This window comes from Tyto alba, unplaced genomic scaffold (assembly GCF_018691265.1).
Source record: "Tyto alba isolate M040663 unplaced genomic scaffold, T.alba_DEE_v4.0 Super-Scaffold_9, whole genome shotgun sequence".
Taxonomy (NCBI): Eukaryota; Metazoa; Chordata; class Aves; order Strigiformes; family Tytonidae; genus Tyto; species Tyto alba.
This window is the reverse complement of record NW_024881330.1, coordinates 299,621-320,554: the sequence shown is the minus strand read 5'-3', so window position 1 is coordinate 320,554 and position 20,934 is coordinate 299,621. Positions and strand designations below refer to the sequence as shown.

The 20,934-nt window shown below is 57.0% G+C and overlaps 2 protein-coding genes across 4 annotated transcripts in view; both read left to right on the top strand.

The window, feature by feature from the left end:
• The first annotated feature begins 505 nt into the window (after positions 1–505).
• On the top strand, positions 506–7,713 carry LOC122152707 (epiplakin-like). Its single transcript, XM_042786286.1, has 2 exons — positions 506–581; positions 4,118–7,713. Exon 2 carries the CDS (start codon positions 4,171–4,173, stop codon positions 7,711–7,713), a length of 3,543 nt encoding a protein of 1,180 aa, XP_042642220.1. The 5' UTR covers positions 506–581; positions 4,118–4,170.
• A 10,503-nt stretch (positions 7,714–18,216) lies between these two features.
• NRBP2 (nuclear receptor binding protein 2) overlaps positions 18,217–20,934 on the top strand; it is a 30,404-nt gene continuing 27,686 nt past the window's right edge. Inside the window, exon 1 of one of the 3 annotated variants that reach the window (XM_042785919.1) lies at positions 18,217–18,459. In XM_042785919.1, the coding sequence (XP_042641853.1) occupies positions 18,343–18,459 (117 nt within the window). In that variant the 5' untranslated portion in view covers positions 18,217–18,342. The remainder of the gene's footprint in view (positions 18,460–20,934) is intronic. The other 2 variants (XM_042785917.1, XM_042785916.1) reach the window with 2 other exon arrangements.

The following is a 20,934-nucleotide window of genomic DNA, read 5'->3' as shown; positions in this document are numbered from 1 at the left end:
GTCCCAGGCATGGCCACAGCGAGGGACAGGCTCGGTCTCTGCCCCGGCGGGGGAGCAGGGGCAGGTCCCCACCCCAGCCAAGGGACTCAGCAGAGCAAAGGCGGGTGGAACGAGCCCAGATCTGTGGGGACCTCCACGGCAGCCGGGATCACGGGCAGGGCAGCCCACCAGCACTCGTGCAGGGCACCCGTCAGAAGAAGGTGGTGGCAGGGAGTCCAGAAGCCTCACCGTGCCTCTGCATCCTCTGCAGCCACCACTTGTCCAAGCTCCAGTGAGAGACATTCCCCCCCCGTCCCGCACTGGGGCCAGTCACTGTGCCCCTGTCCCTGCCACCCCACCTGGGCTCCCGGGCTGGGGCTGCCGTGCAGCTGTGCTGCGGTGGTTGGGTGTCTGTATTTCAGTTTTGCTCCTGTATTTCAGCACAGGGCAGGGCCACCGTGTCATCCCCAGGGGCGGGGAAGGGAAGGATTTAAATTGGGCACTTGCCTTGGCTGCTCATCCTGGCTGAGAGGCAGCGGGAGGAGGAGGAGGAGGACCAGAGCCCGCCGGGGAGCCAGCCGCTCTGGATACGTGTCCAGCAGGTAGGACAGAGCCCATCTGGAGGGGATCGTGGCAGCACCCTCCGTGCAGATACCAAGGGCCTCCAAGGAACGCGGGGACCTTGCCTCTACCCAAAATCTAGGGATCAGAGGGCAGCTGCTGAGGCCCAGAGTGAGCAGAGGTCTCCAGACAGGACTCGGTCCTTTCCAAGAAGGGACAAAGTGACAGAGTGGCACCAGGGCCGGGTGGAGCTGCTGCTCCATGCGATGGACTTCGTGTCCTCAACGCTTCAGCTGAGCAGATGGGGTCACTGGGACACGGGAGGGAAGCAAACAGGGCTGTGGGACCTGCCTGAGCCTGCAGGCATCCGAGGCAGGAGGCTGCCGGCTTGCGCGCTGGGTCTGGGCTGGGAGCCCGGCGGCAGGAGCCCGCGAGGCGAGCGCCGGGCAGGGGGGATGAGGCCGTTCCGCTCCCGGGCGCAGAGGCAGGGCTGGGGACCGCAGCACTGCCGGGCTGCCCCTGCCCACCCCGGCTGGAAAACCGCTCCCACCGGGACCTTTTGGGCTGGGCTGCTGCGACAGCTTGAAAGGACAGCCAGCCCCTGCCCTGGGAGCTGTGTGTGCAGCCAAGCCCCAGCATCAGGTCTGATTAGAGACCAGCTAATGATAGCTTGCAGCCGGGCAATGTCTTTCCAGTCTAGGGTGTTTACACGACATCCATGTCCTACATAGATGTCGCCTGCTCCAGGGCGTGACACAGCACTCCACTTTGTCCTGGACCGAGTGCCATCCGAGAAGGCAGCACAACCAGCCCATCGCCTCCTGGGAGGTTTCGGCTGCATCAGTGGAGTCGGGCAGGGGAGGGCAGAGAAGCTGCTCTCTGGGGCTGGAGCCACAAGGGAGAGCAGAGCCTCTGGCTGCAGAAGAGCCTGAAGCCATGGGCAGGGTCCCCAAAGAAGCAGCGGCTGGTCTGTCACTGCTGGGAGAAACCTCTCCCCCATCGTGATCCATCTACACCAGCATCAATCCAATATTTAAATGGATCAAAAGCAATGACTCAGAGACTTTTAGACCAGTTAGGTAAACAGTTGGAGAATTAAGCTGTGACCCTGATAATGAGTTAAACGTATCATTAATGTCAGTCACTGTAGTTTATGGGAGATGGGCGTTCCCAATGAAAGGTTTGGGTGTCATTTTTGCCGTTTTTACAAGACTGTGGCCTCATCACCATGCAATGTTGTAGATGCTGAAAGTTTACAAGGCTTCCAGAACAGACCAGGTGACAGCATGCAAGACATCCCTCAAGGATTACTGCACAGATCCAAAACGTGTCCCGCTCACAGGATCCAATGAGCTGAAAATAGTCAGAGGTTGATAGAGAAACTGGTGAAATATTACACACGTTGCCCCACTGTGATGGTTCCAAAACCAGGACACCCATTCTTCACCCTTCCCCTGTTGTCCACTTATGGCTCAAGACAGAAACAAGACTCTGGCCTACACAGACCCTTTGCCTGACTCTGCACGGCTGTTGTGCTGTCTGCTTGAGAGTGAAACGCTCCAGGCAGCACAACGGGTGTCTTGGTTAAGGGTGCTGCTTTTTCTGTGGAGGAAGGGGTGAGGGTACCTGCTGGCTTGACTGTGACTGGCCACACTAATTGCAAAGTACATGCCTGAATGGCAGAGAGCACTGCAAGCAGCCGCTTACAGCAGGCTCCCTGAGGTACCTGCTCTTAATTCCCCACTACTGTCTAATCTTTATACACACATATATATGATTTTACCTACATAACAATTAGCTAATAACAAAGACTGACCATTCATGACCTCCTGCAGCACAGGAGCTAGAAGCTCCCAGTGAAAATACTTTCCCTGAAAAGTGTGATTAAATCACAGGCCCTGTTGCCACAGGATGCTGTAGAGGCTGACACCAGACCTGGGCTCGCAGACATGACCACACATGTCTGTGGAAGACAGCCTGTGGTGGCTACCGATTGCGGTCCAGGGCAAGCCCAACCCCGGACATCCGGAGGGCTGTGTGCCAGAGGGCTCGGCCAGACCAGCCCTCTCCACCAGCCTGCTGCTAGAGCACTTTCTCTAAATATCTGGAGAGCACTCCACCAGATAAACCCTCCCATTGACTCTGCCTGCGTCCCCAGTTGCTGAAACTGGTTAGAAAGGACCCTGGGATGGTGTCTGGCACCAGCCAACTAGCCCTCCCACGGACAGTGCCCATGCACAGCTCAGAAGCTGGCACGGGCCAGGACCAGTGCCAACATGCCTGTGGCAGCAGATGCCAGTTTTGGAGGACAGAAGTGTGTAAGGGGATGGGGACTGGGGGTTCTGCCAATCCAGTGGCCTTAGAACAAGCAGAGACCCAGGCACATCTCAACTGCAGCAGAGGCACAGTCCGAGAGAAGGTCTCAGCCAGCTCAGGCCCACTGCTGCACGTGGATCTCACCAGCCACTCATTTGTCACTGACACCATTCCCGTGCCCTGTGGTGTGGGATCACACAGCAGATAGAGAGATCTCCACGGACAGCCGTGAGCCAGGCTGTGCCTGCCACCCTGCTTGGTGCTGGCGGTGTCCCACCATGCTCACAGCCTGCCCGTGGCCACCACAAATGCGTGGTGGGCAAGAGCAGAAGATGACTTGCAGCACTCACACACCCACCTCTCTGCAGCTGGATAGTCGCTGGTGGCTGTTATATCAGTAAGTCACCGCTGTTTCTTGTTGTTGTGCTTGTTAAAGGTCCACCAGCTAAATCTGCCAGCCCCAGGGCAGCACAGGAGCCAGTGCTGAGGGAATAAGGAGGTGAGCAGTGGCCACGCTTTCTGCTGGTACCCTGTGGCATCAGCCCCAACGCGAGCAGTGGTGCGTCACCCAGGAACAGAAGAGGAAGGTGGTAGGGGCCACAGCTTGAGGCAGTGTCAGGCTCTGGGAGAGCAGGCAGCTCCCTGGGGGCCCAGAGCAGGACCACGTTACCCATGCTGCTGCTGCTGTGATGCTTCTTTGCAGAGTGCATCTCTCACTAAGCCTGCCGCTCTGTGACACGGCCCTCAGACCTCCCTGCCTGCAGGTGCCAGAGGCATGGGGCAGCTCTGCTTCCCTTCTCTGCTCCCCTTCACAGCACTGCCTGTCCTCCTGCCCTGAGTGCAGGAGCTCTTTGGCATAGGCACCAGGCCTGCTGGTCATGACAGTGCTGTACCCCTGCGCTAAGATGACCAGCTGCACAGAGATGTGCAGAGGCACAGATGTGCAGATGTGCAGAGACGTGGCTTCACGCCACTGCAGCTGGAAGGTGCAGAGGATGCTGAGCAGGCAAACACAACGGCCGAACTGTCACAGCTGCTTCCAGAGAGCTCCCATCTGCTGTTCGAGAGGGAGCTGGACATGGGGCCCTCTTGGCCCCGAGATTGCTGCTGAGAGAGGAGAACGGCAGCAAAGCCGCAGATCCCAGTCCTCTCTTCTCTCTGGGCTCCTGCTGCCACATCCAGGGAGACAGCTTTCTTCACACACCATGAAAGCTGCACAGGAACCTGCGTCTTACCAAGTCATTTCTTTCTCTCTCCTCAGACAAACACAGTGCCCCACGGTAGCAGGACTGTTCCCCAGAGTCAACGCAGAGGATGAGTGGACCCTCTCAGAACAACAAGTCAAGCAACACGGGAAGTAACCTGATTGCAGGTGGACACAAAGAGATGGGTGGGGGTGGGAGTAACTTCATAGCTGGAGTCTTCATCCAGGCCATGAATAAGAAGATGAGTATCTATGATGCCATGATGAGGGGGCTCCTGACACCTGGTACGGCCCTGGTGCTGCTGGAGGCACAGGCTGCTTCAGGGTTCCTCACCGACCCCGTGAGGAACGAGAAATTATCGGTGAAAGAGGCACTGACTGCAGGACTCATTGGCAGAGATTTTTATGAGAAGCTGCTGTCAGCAGAGGGAGCTGTGACAGGGTACACGGAACCCTGCACAGGACACAAGATCTCCCTCTTCCAGGCCATGAAGAAGGAGTTCATCGTCAAGGAGCACGCTATCCGCCTGCTCGAAGCCCAGATCGCCACCGGCGGCATCATCGACCCCGTGCACAGCCACCGCCTGCCCGTGGAGGTGGCCTGCCAGCGTGGCTTCTTTGACCAGGAGATGTGCCAGTTTCTTTCTAACCCCGAGAATCAAATAAGAAGTTGCTTCGACCCCAACACGCACGAGAACCTCACCTACCTGCAGCTCCTGCGCCGCTGCGTGCCCGACCCGGACACGGGGCTGCTCATGCTCCAGCTGATGGACAAGGGCTCCGTGCTCTACCAGCTCACCGAGGACGCCCGGAAAGCCCTGCAGGCCGCCCGCACCACCCTCAGCGTGGGGCTCTTCCAGGGCCAGAGCGTCACCCTCTGGGAGCTCCTCTTCTCCCGCTACGTGCCCGACCACCGGAGAGAGGAGCTGCTGAAGAAATACAAGGCGGGGATGGTGACCATCCCGGAGGTGATCACCATCCTCACCGCCATCATCACCAGCGCAGAAATGGGAAATGGAGATCTGAGCTCATCCACGGTAATAGCCAACAATGGGGTGGGAGCATCACAACCAGTTCAGGATACGCATTCCCAGGAGCAGCAGTTGAGAAAGTCCTTGAAGTCTGCAACCATCTATGTCTCTACTGGTGAGCTCCAGGGCCAAAATATTTCCTTGTTGGATCTGCTCTTTTCCAAATACGTCCCTCAAGGGAAGCGGCAGGAGCTGCTGGAGCTCTACAGAGCAGGGATACTGACCACAGAACAGGTGGCTACTGTGGTCACCACCATCATAAACAGAACAGAAGCTGCAAATGCCATGCCCATGGCAAATGCCAGAAGTCCACACAAGGCGGTGACAAGGGCAGATGGAAATGGAGATGATTTTTCAACACAAGATGCACAACTAGATAACATCTTGAAGGCTACCACCATTGAAGTCCCAGCTGGTGAGCTTCAAGGGAGGCAGGTCTCTGTGTGGGACCTGCTCTTCTCCGACTACATCCCTGAGGAGAAAAGGCAGGAGCTCCTGGAGCTGTACCGTGAAAGGGTATTAACTCTGGAGCAGATGATAACTGTTGTCACCACTCTCATTAAGAAAAAAGAGTCTACAAGCAGAAAATTCCTAATTGCGGTCAAGGCTTCTGACAAGGACACTGTGTCAGCAGCAGGAGAGAAGGATGATGATGTGCCCAAAGAAGAGCCATGGGAAACAGCCTTGAAAACCACAGTCGTCGACATGGAGGTCGGGGAGTTTCAGGGCCACCAGGTCTCTGTGTGGGATCTGCTCCACTCCAAGTACATCCCTGAGGAGAACAGAGAGGAGCTGCTGGAGCTGTACCAGGCAGGAGAGTTAACCCTGGAGCAGGTGAAAACTGTTGTCAGCACGATTGTAAGCAAGGCAGAAGCAGCAAGAGCAGAGCAGATGGCAAACGGGAGTCCTCCAAGAGCAGAGTCGACTGTCGCAGAAGCCCAGCACACCCACTTGCAGGAGGACAAGACCTGGGAAGAGGCTCTGAAGTCCACCACAGTCGAGGTGGCAGTGGACGAGTTCCAGGGGAGGCAGGTCTCTGTGTGGGACCTGCTCTTCTCCGAGTACATCCCTGAGGAGAAAAGGCAGGAGCTCCTGGGGCTATACTGCGCAGGGACATTGGCCTTGGAGCGGTTAATAATTGTTGTCACCACTCTCATTAAGAAAAAAGAGTCTACAAGCAGAAAATTCCTAGTTGCAGTCAAGGCTTCTGACAAGGACACTGTGTCAGCAGCAGGAGAGAAGGATGATGATGTGCCCAAAGAAGAGCCATGGGAAGCAGCCTTGAAAACCACAGTCGTCGACATGGAGGTCGGGGAGTTTCAGGGCCACCAGGTCTCTGTGTGGGATCTGCTCCACTCCAAGTACATCCCTGAGGAGAACAGAGAGGAGCTGCTGGAGCTGTACCAGGCAGGAGAGTTAACCCTTGAGCAGGTGAAAACTGTTGTCAGCACGATTGTAAGCAAGGCAGAAGCAGCAAGAGCAGAGCAGATGGCAAACGGGAGTCCTCCAAGAGCAGAGTCGACCGTCGCAGAAGCCCAGCACACCCACTTGCAGGAGGACAAGACCTGGGAAGAGGCTCTGAAGTCCACCACAGTCGAGGTGGCAGTGGACGAGTTCCAGGGGAGGCAGGTCTCTGTGTGGGACCTGCTCTTCTCCGAGTACATCCCTGAGGAGAAAAGGCAGGAGCTCCTGGGGCTATACTGCGCAGGGACATTGGCCTTGGAGCGGTTAATAATTGTTGTCACCACTCTCATTAAGAAAAAAGAGTCTACAAGCAGAAAATTCCTACTTGCAGTCAAGGCTTCTGACAAGGACACTGTGTCAGCAGCAGGAGAGAAGGATGATGATGTGCCCAAAGAAGAGCCATGGGAAACAGCCTTGAAAACCACAGTCGTCGACATGGAGGTCGGGGAGTTTCAGGGCCACCAGGTCTCTGTGTGGGATCTGCTCCACTCCAAGTACATCCCTGAGGAGAACAGAGAGGAGCTGCTGGAGCTGTACCAGGCAGGAGAGTTAACCCTCGAGCAGGTGAAAACTGTTGTCAGCACGATTGTAAGCAAGGCAGAAGCAGCAAGAGCAGAGCAGATGGCAAACGGGAGTCCTCCAAGAGCAGAGTCGACCGTCGCAGAAGCCCAGCACACCCACTTGCAGGAGGACAAGACCTGGGAAGAGGCTCTGAAGTCCACCACAGTCGAGGTGGCAGTGGACGAGTTCCAGGGGAGGCAGGTCTCTGTGTGGGACCTGCTCTTCTCCGAGTACATCCCTGAGGAGAAAAGGCAGGAGCTCCTGGGGCTGTACCGTGCAGGGACACTCACCATTCAGGAACTGGTCAACACCACCAGCAGCGTTGCCACAGACGGCAAGGAAAGGCATCTCCAAATGCTTCCCCAGCAGACAGTGGATCTCCTCCAGTCTGAGGGCTCCTACATTACTTTTGGCCAGTTCCAGGAGCAGAGGGTGTCAGTGTGGGAGCTCCTCTCCACCAAGCAAGTCTCTGAGTACAAACGAGAGGCACATCTCGACAGTTACGGCACAGGAGGGCTGACCGTGAACAAGATCACCATCACCACCACCGTCATTACAGGCCCACAGCGTAAGAAGAGACACCACCAGGACCATTAACACCACCCACTCCAGCTGAGAAGTGAGCTCTGCCTCCTGGGGCAGGCATGGCCTGGGCACTTGGGAGAGGTCGCTCTCCACGTAACTCAACTATGTGCGGGAAAAGGCGGTGACAAACCTGTGTGAGGAACGGGGCGGGCGCCTGGTTAAACTCGTTGCTGTTTCAACTATGACTTTGCTGAGATTTCTTTTGCCCAACAGAGCTTTCCTGGAGGGGTTGTGGGGAGGGCCCAGGAAGGCTTGTGGCTGCGGCTTTCTGCCACACACACGGGCACTGACAAAGAACAGGGACGTGAGGAGCCAGCGCCCAAGTCAGATGGGTGGGAGCCTGCCCTGAATGGGAGCAGGCAGAAACCCCAGTGCAGCATAACTGGGAGCTGCGGAGGGCCAGGCAGGCAGCCTCTGCTCGGGGTGGCCCGTGGGATGCTCAGCCCTGTCCCGTCCTTCGGCCCTGCTGCTGCAGGCTGGGGCCGTGGGGGTCTCCTGGGCTGTGGGAGCTCACTGCACGTGAGCGCCGGGGGTCCCAGAGCTGTGCATGCCTGTGCCGTGGAGCCGCCTGCCGCGGTCACGCACACACGTGTGCACAGAGCCACCAGTGGGGCCGGCCATGCCCTCCACTTGGAGGGGGACAGGGAGGGCGCGAACCAGTCCTTTAGCCAGGGACAGACTTCCCAGGGAGGAGCCCCACTGCCAGGTTGCGCTGCCCCAGGGCATGGTGGCATGTTTTGGGGGGGCCTGCTCAGACCCCCGGGAGCTGCAAGGGCTGCAGCCTCCCCCAGAGCTGCGGGCAGGCTCGTGGCAAAAGCCACAGCGAGGGTCACCCATGGGGAGAGGCGAAGTGGGGGGCCCTGGGTAGGGCCCACAGGCCACCGCAGCTGTGGGTGCCCCTGGAGAGGGTTCCACGGGCACAGTGCTCCAGAGCCATGCACCGGGAGAGCCGTGGCCGGTGGCAGAAGCACCCATCCCAGCTGGGGAGGCACAGGAAGGTGCTGGCAGAGGTTCCCATGAGACATCCAGTCCCAGCGGCAGCACAGCCACTCCATCAGTGGAAGCTTACTAACAAAAAGACTAACACAGGGCTAATACGGACATGCAGCAGCACAGGGACTTCCCAGACTTGTCCACTCTGCTCCACAGAGGAAATGGAATTGCTGGGAATTACTAGGAAGGGAGCAGAGAACAGAATCCCATCTCTGTGGTGTTCATTGTCCCATCTTGTGAAGACTCAGAGAAGCCTAAGAATGATGACCCATAGGAAGGAAGGAGGAAGACTGAGTAGACTCCACAGATGGAGACACTACCAAGGTGGATATCATAGTTGGCAGTGGGGAGATGTGTTCACTGTCTTTTCCAGCTCAGGGACTGAGGCTTATTGCAGAATCCAGCATGAGGCTGGTTCAGGTTGAAGGCAGTAATTCTGCATGCTCGGGGTGGCTGAGCTGAGGAACTCCCTGCCGCAGGATGTTCTGGGCACTAGAAGTGTCTATGGATTCAGAAAGCATTTGGAGTAAGCCACGGAGGAAAATCCATCACGAGCTACTAAATAACAAAATTAATGGCTGTTTCAGTAGCTTCCAGAGTCACAAACCCCTGGGGCCTGTGAGGACATACCAGAGAAGTGCTAATGTGCGCTTGCCCTGTTCTCACACTGCTTCCTACACACTTGTTGTCGGCTGGTGCCAGGTTACAGACTTGGACAGGCCATGCAGATGCAGCCCCCTCTCTGTGCTCGTGCTTCTTGCAGGGAACTGGCACCAGTTTCTACCACTGGCTCTGGGGTGGACTGAGGAGCCAGGGTCGCACAGGCAAGCAGAGGACGGCGAGCAGGAGGACTCCAGCAGCCGGGGTGGTGAGGCTTCTGAAAGGAGTCGGTGCCAGCTCCAGCCTGCCTGGGGATCCAAGGCTGGGAGGGTTCCAGATGGCTCCCCGGGACTCAGATTGCACTCCCACAGGAAGTGCTGAATTTCCAAAAAAGAAGCTGAAAGAAAACAGGACATTGTGTAAAGGAAAAGCTGCATACATTTGCATAGTTAAAAGCTGGTTGCATAACTGAATGCATCTGAATAGTATCTGAATACTCTTTGGAGTCATGGGGGCAACAGGGGAGAAGAAAAGGTCAGGCACTCTGAGTGCCTGCTGCCCAGTCCCTGTGGGAACACCGCACCACAGCGGATGCGCTGGGTAACTTCTAAGTTTCATGGGAGCAGACTGGGGTTAAGAGCAAACGCCCCAGGACCTGACCTGCTGGAAAAGGAATGGGAAACCAGCAGACCCATCGCTGTGCCCACAGGCCAGGCAAAGCCACAGCTGGGAGCGGGGAAGCAGGTAGAGTGCCCACAGAACAGCAGCTTTCCCAGCTGAGCGATGGTGTTCCCCACCCTCAGGGGCCGCAGACCTCCATGCCAGAGCCCGCAAGTGTGGGACACGGAGCCAGCCAGGCCCCTTAGGCCAGCTGGAGCACATCAGCCCACCCCGACAAAGCAAACGTGGCTGGCAGGGTGCTCCTGGGTTGGCATGCCTGCTGCCTGCTAGGCAGCAGCTTCCCATAGAACTCCTTCTGCAAAATGGGCAGGCTCCCCATGCCCCTGCTCTGGGAGCTCGTTCCAGTTTGTCTCCTCCAGCAGCTAGAGACGTCCTCCTAGCTTTCAGCCAGCTCAGACCAATTTCCTCTTATGCAAAACCCGTCCATCAGTTTAAGCAGATCTCCTGCTCCAGTGTTTTTCACTGATAAAGCTACCCTGGGCAATCTTATCTCCCCTCAACGTCTGTTTTGACAAGCTATCAAGCTGGGCTGCTCTCATCTCCTCTCTGCATTCCCTCAGTCATCTCAGTTGCTCTCCTCTGCACCTTTCCTACAATTAATTCATGTTTTTTAGCATGGCTGGTGCATGGTCTGTAAATAATGCTCTGTACAACACTGGCACTGTCTGTCTCTCCTGGAAATACGTCCCAACAGAGTTAAGAATGCACCACATCGTCGTGGCTGCGTTACATGGCAGCCTACATTCATCCTGAGGTTGCTGAACGCATGCGGGCCTTTTCCTCTTTAATTACTTCCAAATCGGGGGCCTAATTTATGGCATAAATGTTTGTTCAGTGACTCCAGGGCATGACTTTGCATTTTGTACCATTCAATTTCCTCCCATGACTATTAGTTCAGCCTTCAATGTCACCCGTTGCCCCTGAATGCTGTTCCAGCCCTCAGTCTACCATTTCACTACCTCACCGGTTAGCTGAGCTCTCTGATCTGCACCTGATATTTTATGACAAAGTCATTGATAGAAATATTAAATTAATTTGGCTCTTAAGAGCTCATATTCTCACTTACAATTCCCCTTTCAGCACAATCCAGTCTCCTAGTGGCAGAGAGGACATGGGATGTGTTTGTATCTGTGCAGCAGCAAGGCTGCAGCAGGACACAGACATTATTTTTTTGGCTGTTGCAATCTGCTTTTACGTGCAATTGCCTTAGTTTTGTCTTAACAGCACAAAGACCAGGCTTTAGCAACAGAGCTGCAGGGTGTCTCCACTAAGGTTTTTTCCCAAACCCCAAAGATGACAGCTAATACTATCTTTACACTCAGCTGAAAGTCTGTTAGTTTCTCCTAATTAAAGTTTTTACCTCCAAGATAAAAAAGAACAGAAGATACTGTTATGGTGAAAGCTCTGCTTAATTTTCCACTTAACTGGTTCTACTTCTTTTTCTTAATAAAAAGTCAAAAAAGTGTTTAAAGGCTGTTGGAACAGGGAACTCCCCAGCTAGAATGCGATAGCCCAAGCCACACTTAACCCCTTGCTGCTCTGACAGCAGCCAGGGTTTTTGCCCTCCAGGCCCTCTGGGCTGGAGCCAGCCCGGCAGCACCAGGCACCCTTCCTCCTCACCCCGCCGGGGCCGCAGCGGGAGATTCAAACCGGCTGCGGGGCCCCAGCAGCCGAGGCATTTCGCTCCGCCGTCCCCACCACACCTCACGCTGCCTGGCCCGGCTCCCCTGCCTCCACCAGCGTCCCCCAGAGCCGAGCCTGGAGCTGGCCAGCTCCGGCTGGGGACAAGGGGCTCCTTCGGGGGGTTCCGAGGGGGTGTGCTGGGGAGCAGCAGGGCTGCAGACAGAGGCAAAGCAGGAGGAGACCTAAAGGAACCAGCTGAGATTTACCAAGGGAAACCACGGCCTCGAGAGCAGGAAAGAGGCGAGGAGTCGGGAAACTCTGATGAAGTCCCCTGCCAGTGCTGCAGAGCAGCACCGAGCCCTTCCAGCTGCCTGCAGGAGCCTGCCAAGAAAGAGAGAGCAGGCAACGAGAGCTGACACAAACCAGGCGCCCTTTGTGCATGATCAGCTGCAAGCAAGGAGCAAAATGAAATCAGCCTTCTCTGGTGGGTGTACCGGTCAGAGCAGCCGCCTCACCCGCTCTGACAGCTGGCTCTTGCAGCGCAATTACTGACAGTGCTTTGCCTCACCTCCCTCTGCCATCCCTGCCCTTGACCCTGGTCCCCCTCACCCCTCGCTGCCCCTCTGTGCTCCCTCCCTCCATCCCCCTGGTCAGACGGAGATGCCTTCCTCCCCCCTCAGCAACACCCCTCTGCCTCCGGCCACCGGGTCCGGCTCCTCCATCACCCAGAGCCCGTCCCGCAGCCCCCTGGCCGTGCTCTCACTCCTGCAGACGGTCACACCATCACTGCCCCCACCCACTGCAAGCAGCCTCTGCCTCTGCTTTGCCCCACACATCAGCCTGGCTGCTGTGCCCTGCATCCCCCTGCCCCGTCGCAGCCTTCCCAAGCTGGTTCGAGCCATCCCATTTTTAGCGCTGAGCTGCGACCAGGGACAGCAGATGCCCTCACCCCAGCACACACCCACACGCTGCACCCTGTTCCTGTGGTCTGCCTCACCTCGGGTGATGTGGTGCACTGTTACACACGCTGGCTTGCTTTCCACTTAGGGAAGACAGGGATACGTGTTTCCCGGACTGTGTGGGAGCTGCCAGCGGGAACACAGGCAAAGCTCAAATGCGCAGGGCTTAGGCATTACAAAAGTCCAAGCTCTCCGGCCTGGCCTTTGCCCCGAGATGTTTGCAGAAGTATGCACCATCCCAGGGGTGACAGTGGAGATGCTTTCAGCAGTAATAGCTGTAAGAAGTAGTTTCAGGAAACTGCTCTGCGTTATTCCCAGGAGAGCTCTGATCCTGCAGCATCAAATGCCTGCTGGCCTGCCCTCCTGTGAATTCACACATCTGAATTACATGCTGACACCAGCAGGTTACACTTGTGTAGGTCGTGCATTTGTGAAGGATGTGTGTGGGGAGCTGCAGAACAGGGGAGGTTAGAGCCTGATGTATGAACTCAGTAAACACAAGGAGATTCCTGAGAAGCTATGCGCTAGCCACATGTTTGCCCTGCAGAAACCACTGACAAACGTGCTGAAAGAAGACAAAGCAGCAGGGAAGATGTTTGTCAGCTTCACAGAGTCAGTCTGGCACCTAGGCTGAACCTTAAACTGTAACAAAGTGCAAGTTGTGCAAAAACATGTGACGTCATCACATCCCAGCTCTCTCCATCAAATGAGGATAAAAATAGAAAGCAAGCCAAGAGGGGCCTCCTAGCAGGGAGGGGAGGAAGGGAGACAGGGAGGTTCAGCCCAGAGCTCAGTGCCATAAACACCAGTGCCTTGCCACCGTGCCCCTGGCCCCGGGGCCGGCTTTCTGGGCAGCATGACATGGGTGCCCTGCAGCTGCATTCTGTCACCTGGGCTATCCTGCAAAACCCAGATCCTGCAGACCATTCTGGAAAGGAATAAAAGCAAACTAACCCCGAAAGGGGTTAAAAATTCCCCTCAGACTCCAGCAGTTTAAAGTCAGAGCACACTGAAAGTGATGCATACCTGGGACCCACATTAAATAAAACAAGGAGCTCCTGTCTAGCTGCACATCCCTATGAGACAAACCCCTCAGGACAGCCATGCTGTAAAGCAGCCTTCAGATCCTCTGCACTCTTCCAGTCATACCGTGGCTAAAAGCATGGCAGCGCAGTTCAAGCCACAGTCCTTGAGATAGCAGTGCCCAGGTCACCTGGTGAAACTGGATGAGAGCCCCAGTTCCACATCTCCAAATGCCCCCTTGCCCATAGACTGCTGAGCAGAACTGGTCTGTTCACCCTTTCAGACAGTGGAAACCAAGAACTCACCCTGAGCAGCAAATCCTTCCTGCCTCACCTCCTGCATGCAGGAATCCTGAATGGAAATCAAAGCCTGTACCTTTACACCTGTTAATCTCACAGCCTGAGATCCCTAACCTCCTTAGCCGAGAGCCCCAGCCCAAGTGGAGGCACTCCATTTCTCCTTTGCTCAGGACAACCGAAGAGGAGTTCACGGAAAGGGTGGTTAAAGGCAGCAGCAAGCCACATGAGCCGTCCTGCCAGCAGCACTCCCTCCGTGGCACCGTGCCGCAGGACGCATGCAGCCCTTCCCCGGGGGTCCCTGACTGCAAACTGGTGGTAGGCTGAGGTGAGGCAAAACAGAGAACCAACCTGAGAGAGGCCTGGCAGATGGATTGGACACAGACTGTGACAAAAGCCTCTGCAGCATGCCGTGCCATGGACCTCCAGTGGAAACCGCCTTAGGGGCTGGTGAAGGACCCTGCCTGGTCTGGTGGAGGTGAGGGCCCCTGCCATACACTTCAACAGCATCCCATGGGCAGTGTTCGGCAGCAGAAACCCAGGTCTGGGCCCCTGCTTTACCGCAGGCTGCTTGTCTGAGCCCGAGCGGGACAGCAGAGCTCTGTTCTCACTGCAAAAAAAGCCAAAGTGTGGGCACAAGCCCACTGATTCCTGGGCACCGGCCGCCTGGGAAGTGCAGCACCCGGTCGCGTTGAATCTCCCCAGGACAGATGCCTCAGGGCAGGGGCCAAGGGCGATGCAGGGTGACTGCACCACCCTGCCCACCGGGCAGTGCCGGGCTTCACAGCTCTAACACTGCTAACGGCGTGAACGCTGGCGCACAGCCCAGGGCAGGCAGCTGCTTCAGCAGGTCACGTTCGGTACAAAAGCATGGAGGCCACCAGGATGGAACGGGGTTCTCCCTCTTGTTGGTCGTGTGACTGTCAGGACAGCCAGAAAATTAAAGACCATATGACTTATGCCTGAAAACAAACAGGCAAGACGAATATGCTCTACTATGTATGATCCAGTAAAGACAAAGGAAGTCATAGAAGGAAGATAGGACAAGAGGAAACAGCCTCAAGTTGTGCCAGGTGAGGTTTAGGTTGGATATTAGGAAAAATTTCTTCACTGAAAGCATTGTCAAGCGTTGGAACGGGCTGCCCAGGGAAGGGGTTGAGTCACCATCCATGGGGGTATTTAAAAGACATGTAGACGTGGCACTTAGAAACATGGTTCAGTGGTGTACTTGGCAGTGCTGGGTTAATAGTTGGACTTGATGATCTTGAAGGGCTTTTCCAACCTCAATGATTCCAATATTCTATGTGGATGAGGCACTGAGGGTGAGAGGGTAAGGGAAGAGGTAGTGGGATATAGGGGCACTGTCCAGCTGGGGTTAAGGGTACAGTGATGATAGAGGGGTCGATCACTGCTGTGGGATCATCCACTGATCCTGCATCACCTCTGCCTGCTCTCATTGCTGTGTCCAAGGAAGTCAGGGGTATCGCATGCTGAGAACACACTGCACTCAGTGGCTGATTCTGAACGGAGAGATCTAGGACCTAGCTAATTCATGCTGCTGGATGCAGTTTATATACCTCAGAGGACCTTAAAGATTTGTGTATGAGCTTCCGAGGCACAGAGCGTGGCCAGTCCAGGGACACAGTTCAAGACATGCCCAGCACGTGTGAAATGAAAACAGCAGATGTCCACAAAGAACAAGTGACGACCAAAAGTGTTTCCTCCCCAGAAAGCGTGGAGCATCAGATAGCGTGAGAGCAACGCCTCTAGGTCAGATCTAAGCCCTGCATATCCCTGCATCCTATTTTTGTAAGTTGCTAATAGTGGATCCCAAGAGGAAGAGCACAGGAACCAGAGCAGGGACTGAGCAATATTTCATCTGTTGCAGACTCATAGCTTCTGACAATCCGCAGCTTAGAACCCTCTTGAGCCAGAGGCTACATCTGCGTCTCTGTGTTTAATAGCCCTCAATCAATTTTTCTCCCACAAATTTGCCTAATGGCTTTTAAAATCCTTTTCTACTTTGGCCACTGTGAACACCCTATGGCAATGAATTCCACAATGTGTCACCCGTGAACATTTTTACCCCAAGAAGCACTCAGTAGAAATTTACTCCCATTCATGTGTTTTACAGCTCTTGCCTAGCTTTTCATCAGGCATCCCAACTACCGTTTTCTGTGAAATGGTGAATAACCATTCCTACGTGCTCTCTCCATGCCATTCATGGCGCTTTTAGTCTGCACAGCCCCAGCTCAGCTGCTGCTCTCCACGCGGAGCAGTTAGTTTCATGTGAAAGCTTGTCCACACTTTTGATACCCCTTGCTGTGTCACAAGAGTCGCTACGGCCCTTCACAGCCAGGAGCTTCAGAGCTGACTGTCCCGAACAGTTTGGTGTCATCAGCAAACTCTGCCAACTCATTGTTCATCCCTTTTCTGGATTGTTTATCAACGTGTTGAAAAGCAGTGCCTGGTACTGTGCCTGCCTTAGGTACCACAGAACACACTCTGGCCATGTAACATTTGCATTCCTCCAAACCTCTTGGGCAAATATCTCAGCCTGGCAATTTGTCACCATTCATGTTATTGATTCGCTATATAATCTGTTCTTCTGTCACCTCATTTTGAGACAATTCCTCTGACTGTCCTGTGAAGAAAGGCTTCCTACAGAGTAAATGCTACAGCAGAGAATTAGTTTTGCTTTTTTACTATAGTTCTGTCTCTTTAGTGACCCCATTTAGACCCCATCATCCTTGGACTCTACGTGTCTTCTGCTCAGGTTGTTGCCTTCTGTGGTTTTGAGCACTGCCTTTTACCTTTTGGCCAGTTGTTTGTCAAAATCTCTTTGGGTGTACATTTGGCCTATCTCCCTTGTTTGAACAGAGCTTTTACTTGCAGAGGATGTCTGTTCAAACTGGCAGATCACTCCCAGTACAGACTGTCCCCCCATCAGGTACAGTTAAACTGGCAGACAATTGGCAGAGCTGCAACGGGGAACCAGAGTCCGCAGAGGATGGGAGGCTCTCGCAGAAGGCTTGTGGAGGCACAGTCAGATAGGAAAGGCGCCTGGGGTGTGCTGTGCATTTTCCGTTTAGTCCCAACCTTCTTATTCCTTGTCTTTGTACTCATTCCCAGCTGAACTTTTGCCTTCCACTTTGATAAGAACGAGTGGTTTACTTTCCTACAAGTCCTGCCTGGCAGGCACAGGACAAGGTCACCACGGAAGCTTGCGGCACCTGGCTGAGGGACTGGCAGCAGGGTGGCGTAACAGGGTGGTGGGGGGGTGCCTGGGGGTGGCCATGGCCCGGGACATGGTGACAGGGTTTGCAGGGCTGGAGCGGGGCAGGCAGCAGCCTTCCAGCTGGGATTTACCCAGGTGGGCTCAGACGCGGCGATGCCACGGGGAGCTGGCGGCGGCGGCTCGCGCCCACAGCCGTGCCGCGGGGCTGCCGGCCCCGTGCCACCATCAGGGCAGCCCGGCTGGCTGCCGGGCAGGACTGGGGGTGGCTCGCTCAAGGAAAGGCCTCCGGTTTGTTCATACCGTGTTCCAGGGAATGGGATTTTACCTACGATAGCTAGCGTGCACCATCAGTGCCTCCTCACCTGACAGCCACCCTCACCAAGGTCCTCTCGGTTAACCACCCCGGCTGAAAGGAGTAACGGCCTGGAGGGAGGGAACGTCTCCTAAAACAGCAAGCAGGCACCAGTGCTTGTACAGAGGTGGGGTGGAACAGATAGTGGGCATGCTAAAAGAAACCGGAGATGGCCAGGAAGCGAAGAAAAACATCGAACAAGCCAGAAAGTTTCCAGAGGAATGAAAACATCTGCAAGATGTCTTGCTGGGAGCTGATGACTCGGTCTCTGGGTGCGCAGGGGAGCCCAGCTAGCTGCTGGCGCCCGGGGTGCAGCGCCCGGCACCCCGCACGGCACAGCGGCTGTCGAGGGAGGGGGGCGATGCTCAGAGCCCACCGAGGACAGGGAGGGGCTGCTGCGGGGAGTGGGGGCACACGGAGGCCCCGCCGAGAGCGGACTGAGGGGGGGCGGGGGGCCCGGCGGGGGGGCCCGGCGGGGCCGGTACGTGCGGGGAAGGGGGCGGCGGGGGCGGGGGGCAGCGGCGCTGGCGCGGGGGGAGGCCCGGAGCAACGGAGGCGGCCCCGGGGTGGGGCGCGGGGTCCCGGCGGCGCATCCAAGGGCCGGGGGTGCGGGGGTCCCTCCTCCCGGCGGGGCGGGGGTACGGGGGGGGTCCCTCCTCCCGGCGGGGCGGGCCGGGGGGTGCAGGGGGGTACCCTCCCGGCGGGGCGGGGGTGCGGGGGGGGTCCCTCCTCCCGGCGGGGCGGGCCGTGCGCGGCCGCACGTCCGGAGCGGGGCGGGCTGAGCCCGGGCCGGCCCAGCGCGGCGCTGTCAGCCCGCGGCTCGGCTCGGCTCGGCTCGGCTCGGCACAGCGCGGCTCGGCTCGGCTCGGCTCGGGGATGGCGGTGCCGGAGCCGGACGCGCGTCTGGCGCAGGAGAAGGAGGAGGAGAGCGAGGAGGAGAGCGAGATCCTGGAGGAGAGTCCCTGCGGGCGCTGGCAGAAGCGCCGGGAGCAGGTGGGCGCCGGGCGCTGCGGGACGGATGCTGTTGCTGCTGCTGCTGCCGCGGCCGGGCCCTGCGGGGCACCAGGCTGTGCGGGGCACCGAGCGCTGCCCCTCGCCCCCCCACACCGTGTCCCGCCGGCCGGGGCCGCCGAGACGTGGTGGGCGCCCGCAGGTGCCCGGGGTGAGGGTGACGGCCGCGGGGGCAGGGCCCCGGCGGGGGGCAGAGCCCCGGCGCGGGGAGCCGGGCTGGCCGAGCCCCGGCGCGGGGCAGCCCCGGGCTCGCAGCCCGCAGCGGAGGGCACCGGTGCCCGCGGGACCGGCCGCCCTGGGCCGCCCGCTCTCCCCCGGCTCCTGGGCCCCGTTGGAAGGAGCCCGGTGCTGGCTGGGCTCGGTCTTTGGGCTGTGCGTGGCAGCCGGGAACCGGAGGCAGGCCGGGCAGCTCCTCCGGGATCGAGGCGCCGCTGCCTCCAGGGCTGGGCAGCCCGGTTCCTCCTCTCCGGAGAAGGGATTTGGACCATTTCAGCTTCTCTTCCCAGCCCGGGGGCTCGGCACAGCCCTCCTGCAGCATGTCCCCCAGGGTTTCGCGGCACTCCCATCATCGCCCCCTGCCCTCTCTCTTCCAGATGTGTGTCCCCCGTATCAGTGTAATGACCATCTCCCCTGAAAGTGGAGCCTGAGTCTCTCTGCCTCTGTCAGGGCACCCAGGAACAGGGACGAAAGCCAGTGGGTGAATCCTGACTCCAGGCAGGGGTGGGACAGCACTGAGAGAGTCACAGGCACCCTCAGCTCCCAAAGGGTAAAAGGGCCCAGCTGAGGCCAATCCTTTTCTTTACCTTCCCACCATCACCTGTTAACAACCTGTTGGTAGTCCCTAGTGCTCTAGTCTGGCTGCAGGCTGCCCATGGTTTAGGTTGTTTTCCCAGGCTGTGCTTTGCTGAGATCTTGATGACCTGCTAATGTCGGTGCCACCCGCACCTGCCCTTCTGTGCCTCCCCACCCACACATCACCCTTTCATCTCCCTTCCTACCACCTTACCACCTCTGCCACACATCTTCTCTACACCAGGGCCTTCCATCAGGGTGTTCGTGCCGCATGGCTGGTGCCTGAGCCCCGTCCCACAGTGTGTGTGCAGCGGTGTGCCTGCTGCGTGGCGAGTGCCAGGACCTGCCGCCATGCTCAGCATCCCGTGGCTCCTTCCCCTGCTTGCCCTTGGTGCTCCTGCAGTATCAGATCCCACCCGCGTGGCACATCCGAGGTGCCGGAGCCAGCTGTATCTTTGTCTTGTGTTGTTTCCTTCCTCTTTTTTCGGGACGGGCTTTGCTGGCGCCTGTCATCAGCTGTCTGTCTGTCCATGCCCTGCAATGCCTGCACCAGCAGCTGGAGCTCGGGCAGAAGCAGGGCATGGACAGACAGACGGCTGATGGTGCTGGGTGATGGTACAGGCAGAGCTGGCAGGCAGGCCCCACCTCTCCGGTGGTCACTTCACCAGGATGGCTGAAGAGGTGAGGAAAGATGTGTGGACACTTAGGTTTTTAGCTGAGAATACCCCCATGCTCCTGTAATTAGATCTTCAGACTTAAAATTACTTCCACTGTGTGTTGGAAACAAGCATCAGGGTGTAGGGACTGGGTAAGGCCCTGTAATTTAATTGCATCTGACCTGTGGTTGCATTACGGTTTTTCACAGAGTTCTTGGATGGTGTGTGTTAGACTGTGACCCACCAAAACAGCCTGAAACCCCTGGCTGTCCTTGGCAAGGAAATGACTACTTGGAGGTCATTTTACATTTGAACAATCTCCCTCTATTTTGCCGTAATGGTGACATGTAATGATGTGTACTTTAGCATTACATTTTGACAAGAGAGCTCTCTGGAGTGGTGTTGCAGTGGCTGGAGCTGGCCCCTGCAGAGCTCTGCCCCCGTGCAGTGGGTGGGAGGAGTGGAAACAAGCGTGGAGCGCGCCCCGCCAGTGACATCTCCACGCAGACGTTTTGGTAGTTGGTGGCTGCGCCGTGCCATCCATCTGCGGGGAGCTTTTCTTGCCGGAGCGGTGGCGAGGGTGGGTTGGCCTTTCCTGAGCGTTGCGGGACAGCAGGCAGCGGCAGGAAGGCTCGTGAGTCCGGGTGGTTTGTGACACGGTCGCGCATCCCGGCGGGGGGTTATCACGTCCCTGGCATCGCTGCCCACTGGCCCGTGTTGGGGTGCCAAGGGCTGCCTGCCCCCGGGGGAAGCGAGCCCTCAGGTGACGGCCCGAAGGAGAGCTGCCTGTTCAGCAAGTGCAGGTTTCAGGGTCCAGGGTCTGTGAAGCTGCCGTGACAGAGTGCACATGAACTCAAACAGGGAAGTGGTAGCACTGCCTAAATTGCGAAGTGAAGGAAGTTTTGTGTAAGAGACTAGCCTGTTGTAAATTCACAGATGCTTAGCTGCATACTGGGAAGAAAAAACACCGCTTGCTGTCTATAAGCTGTCGGTACAGTATCTTCTAACA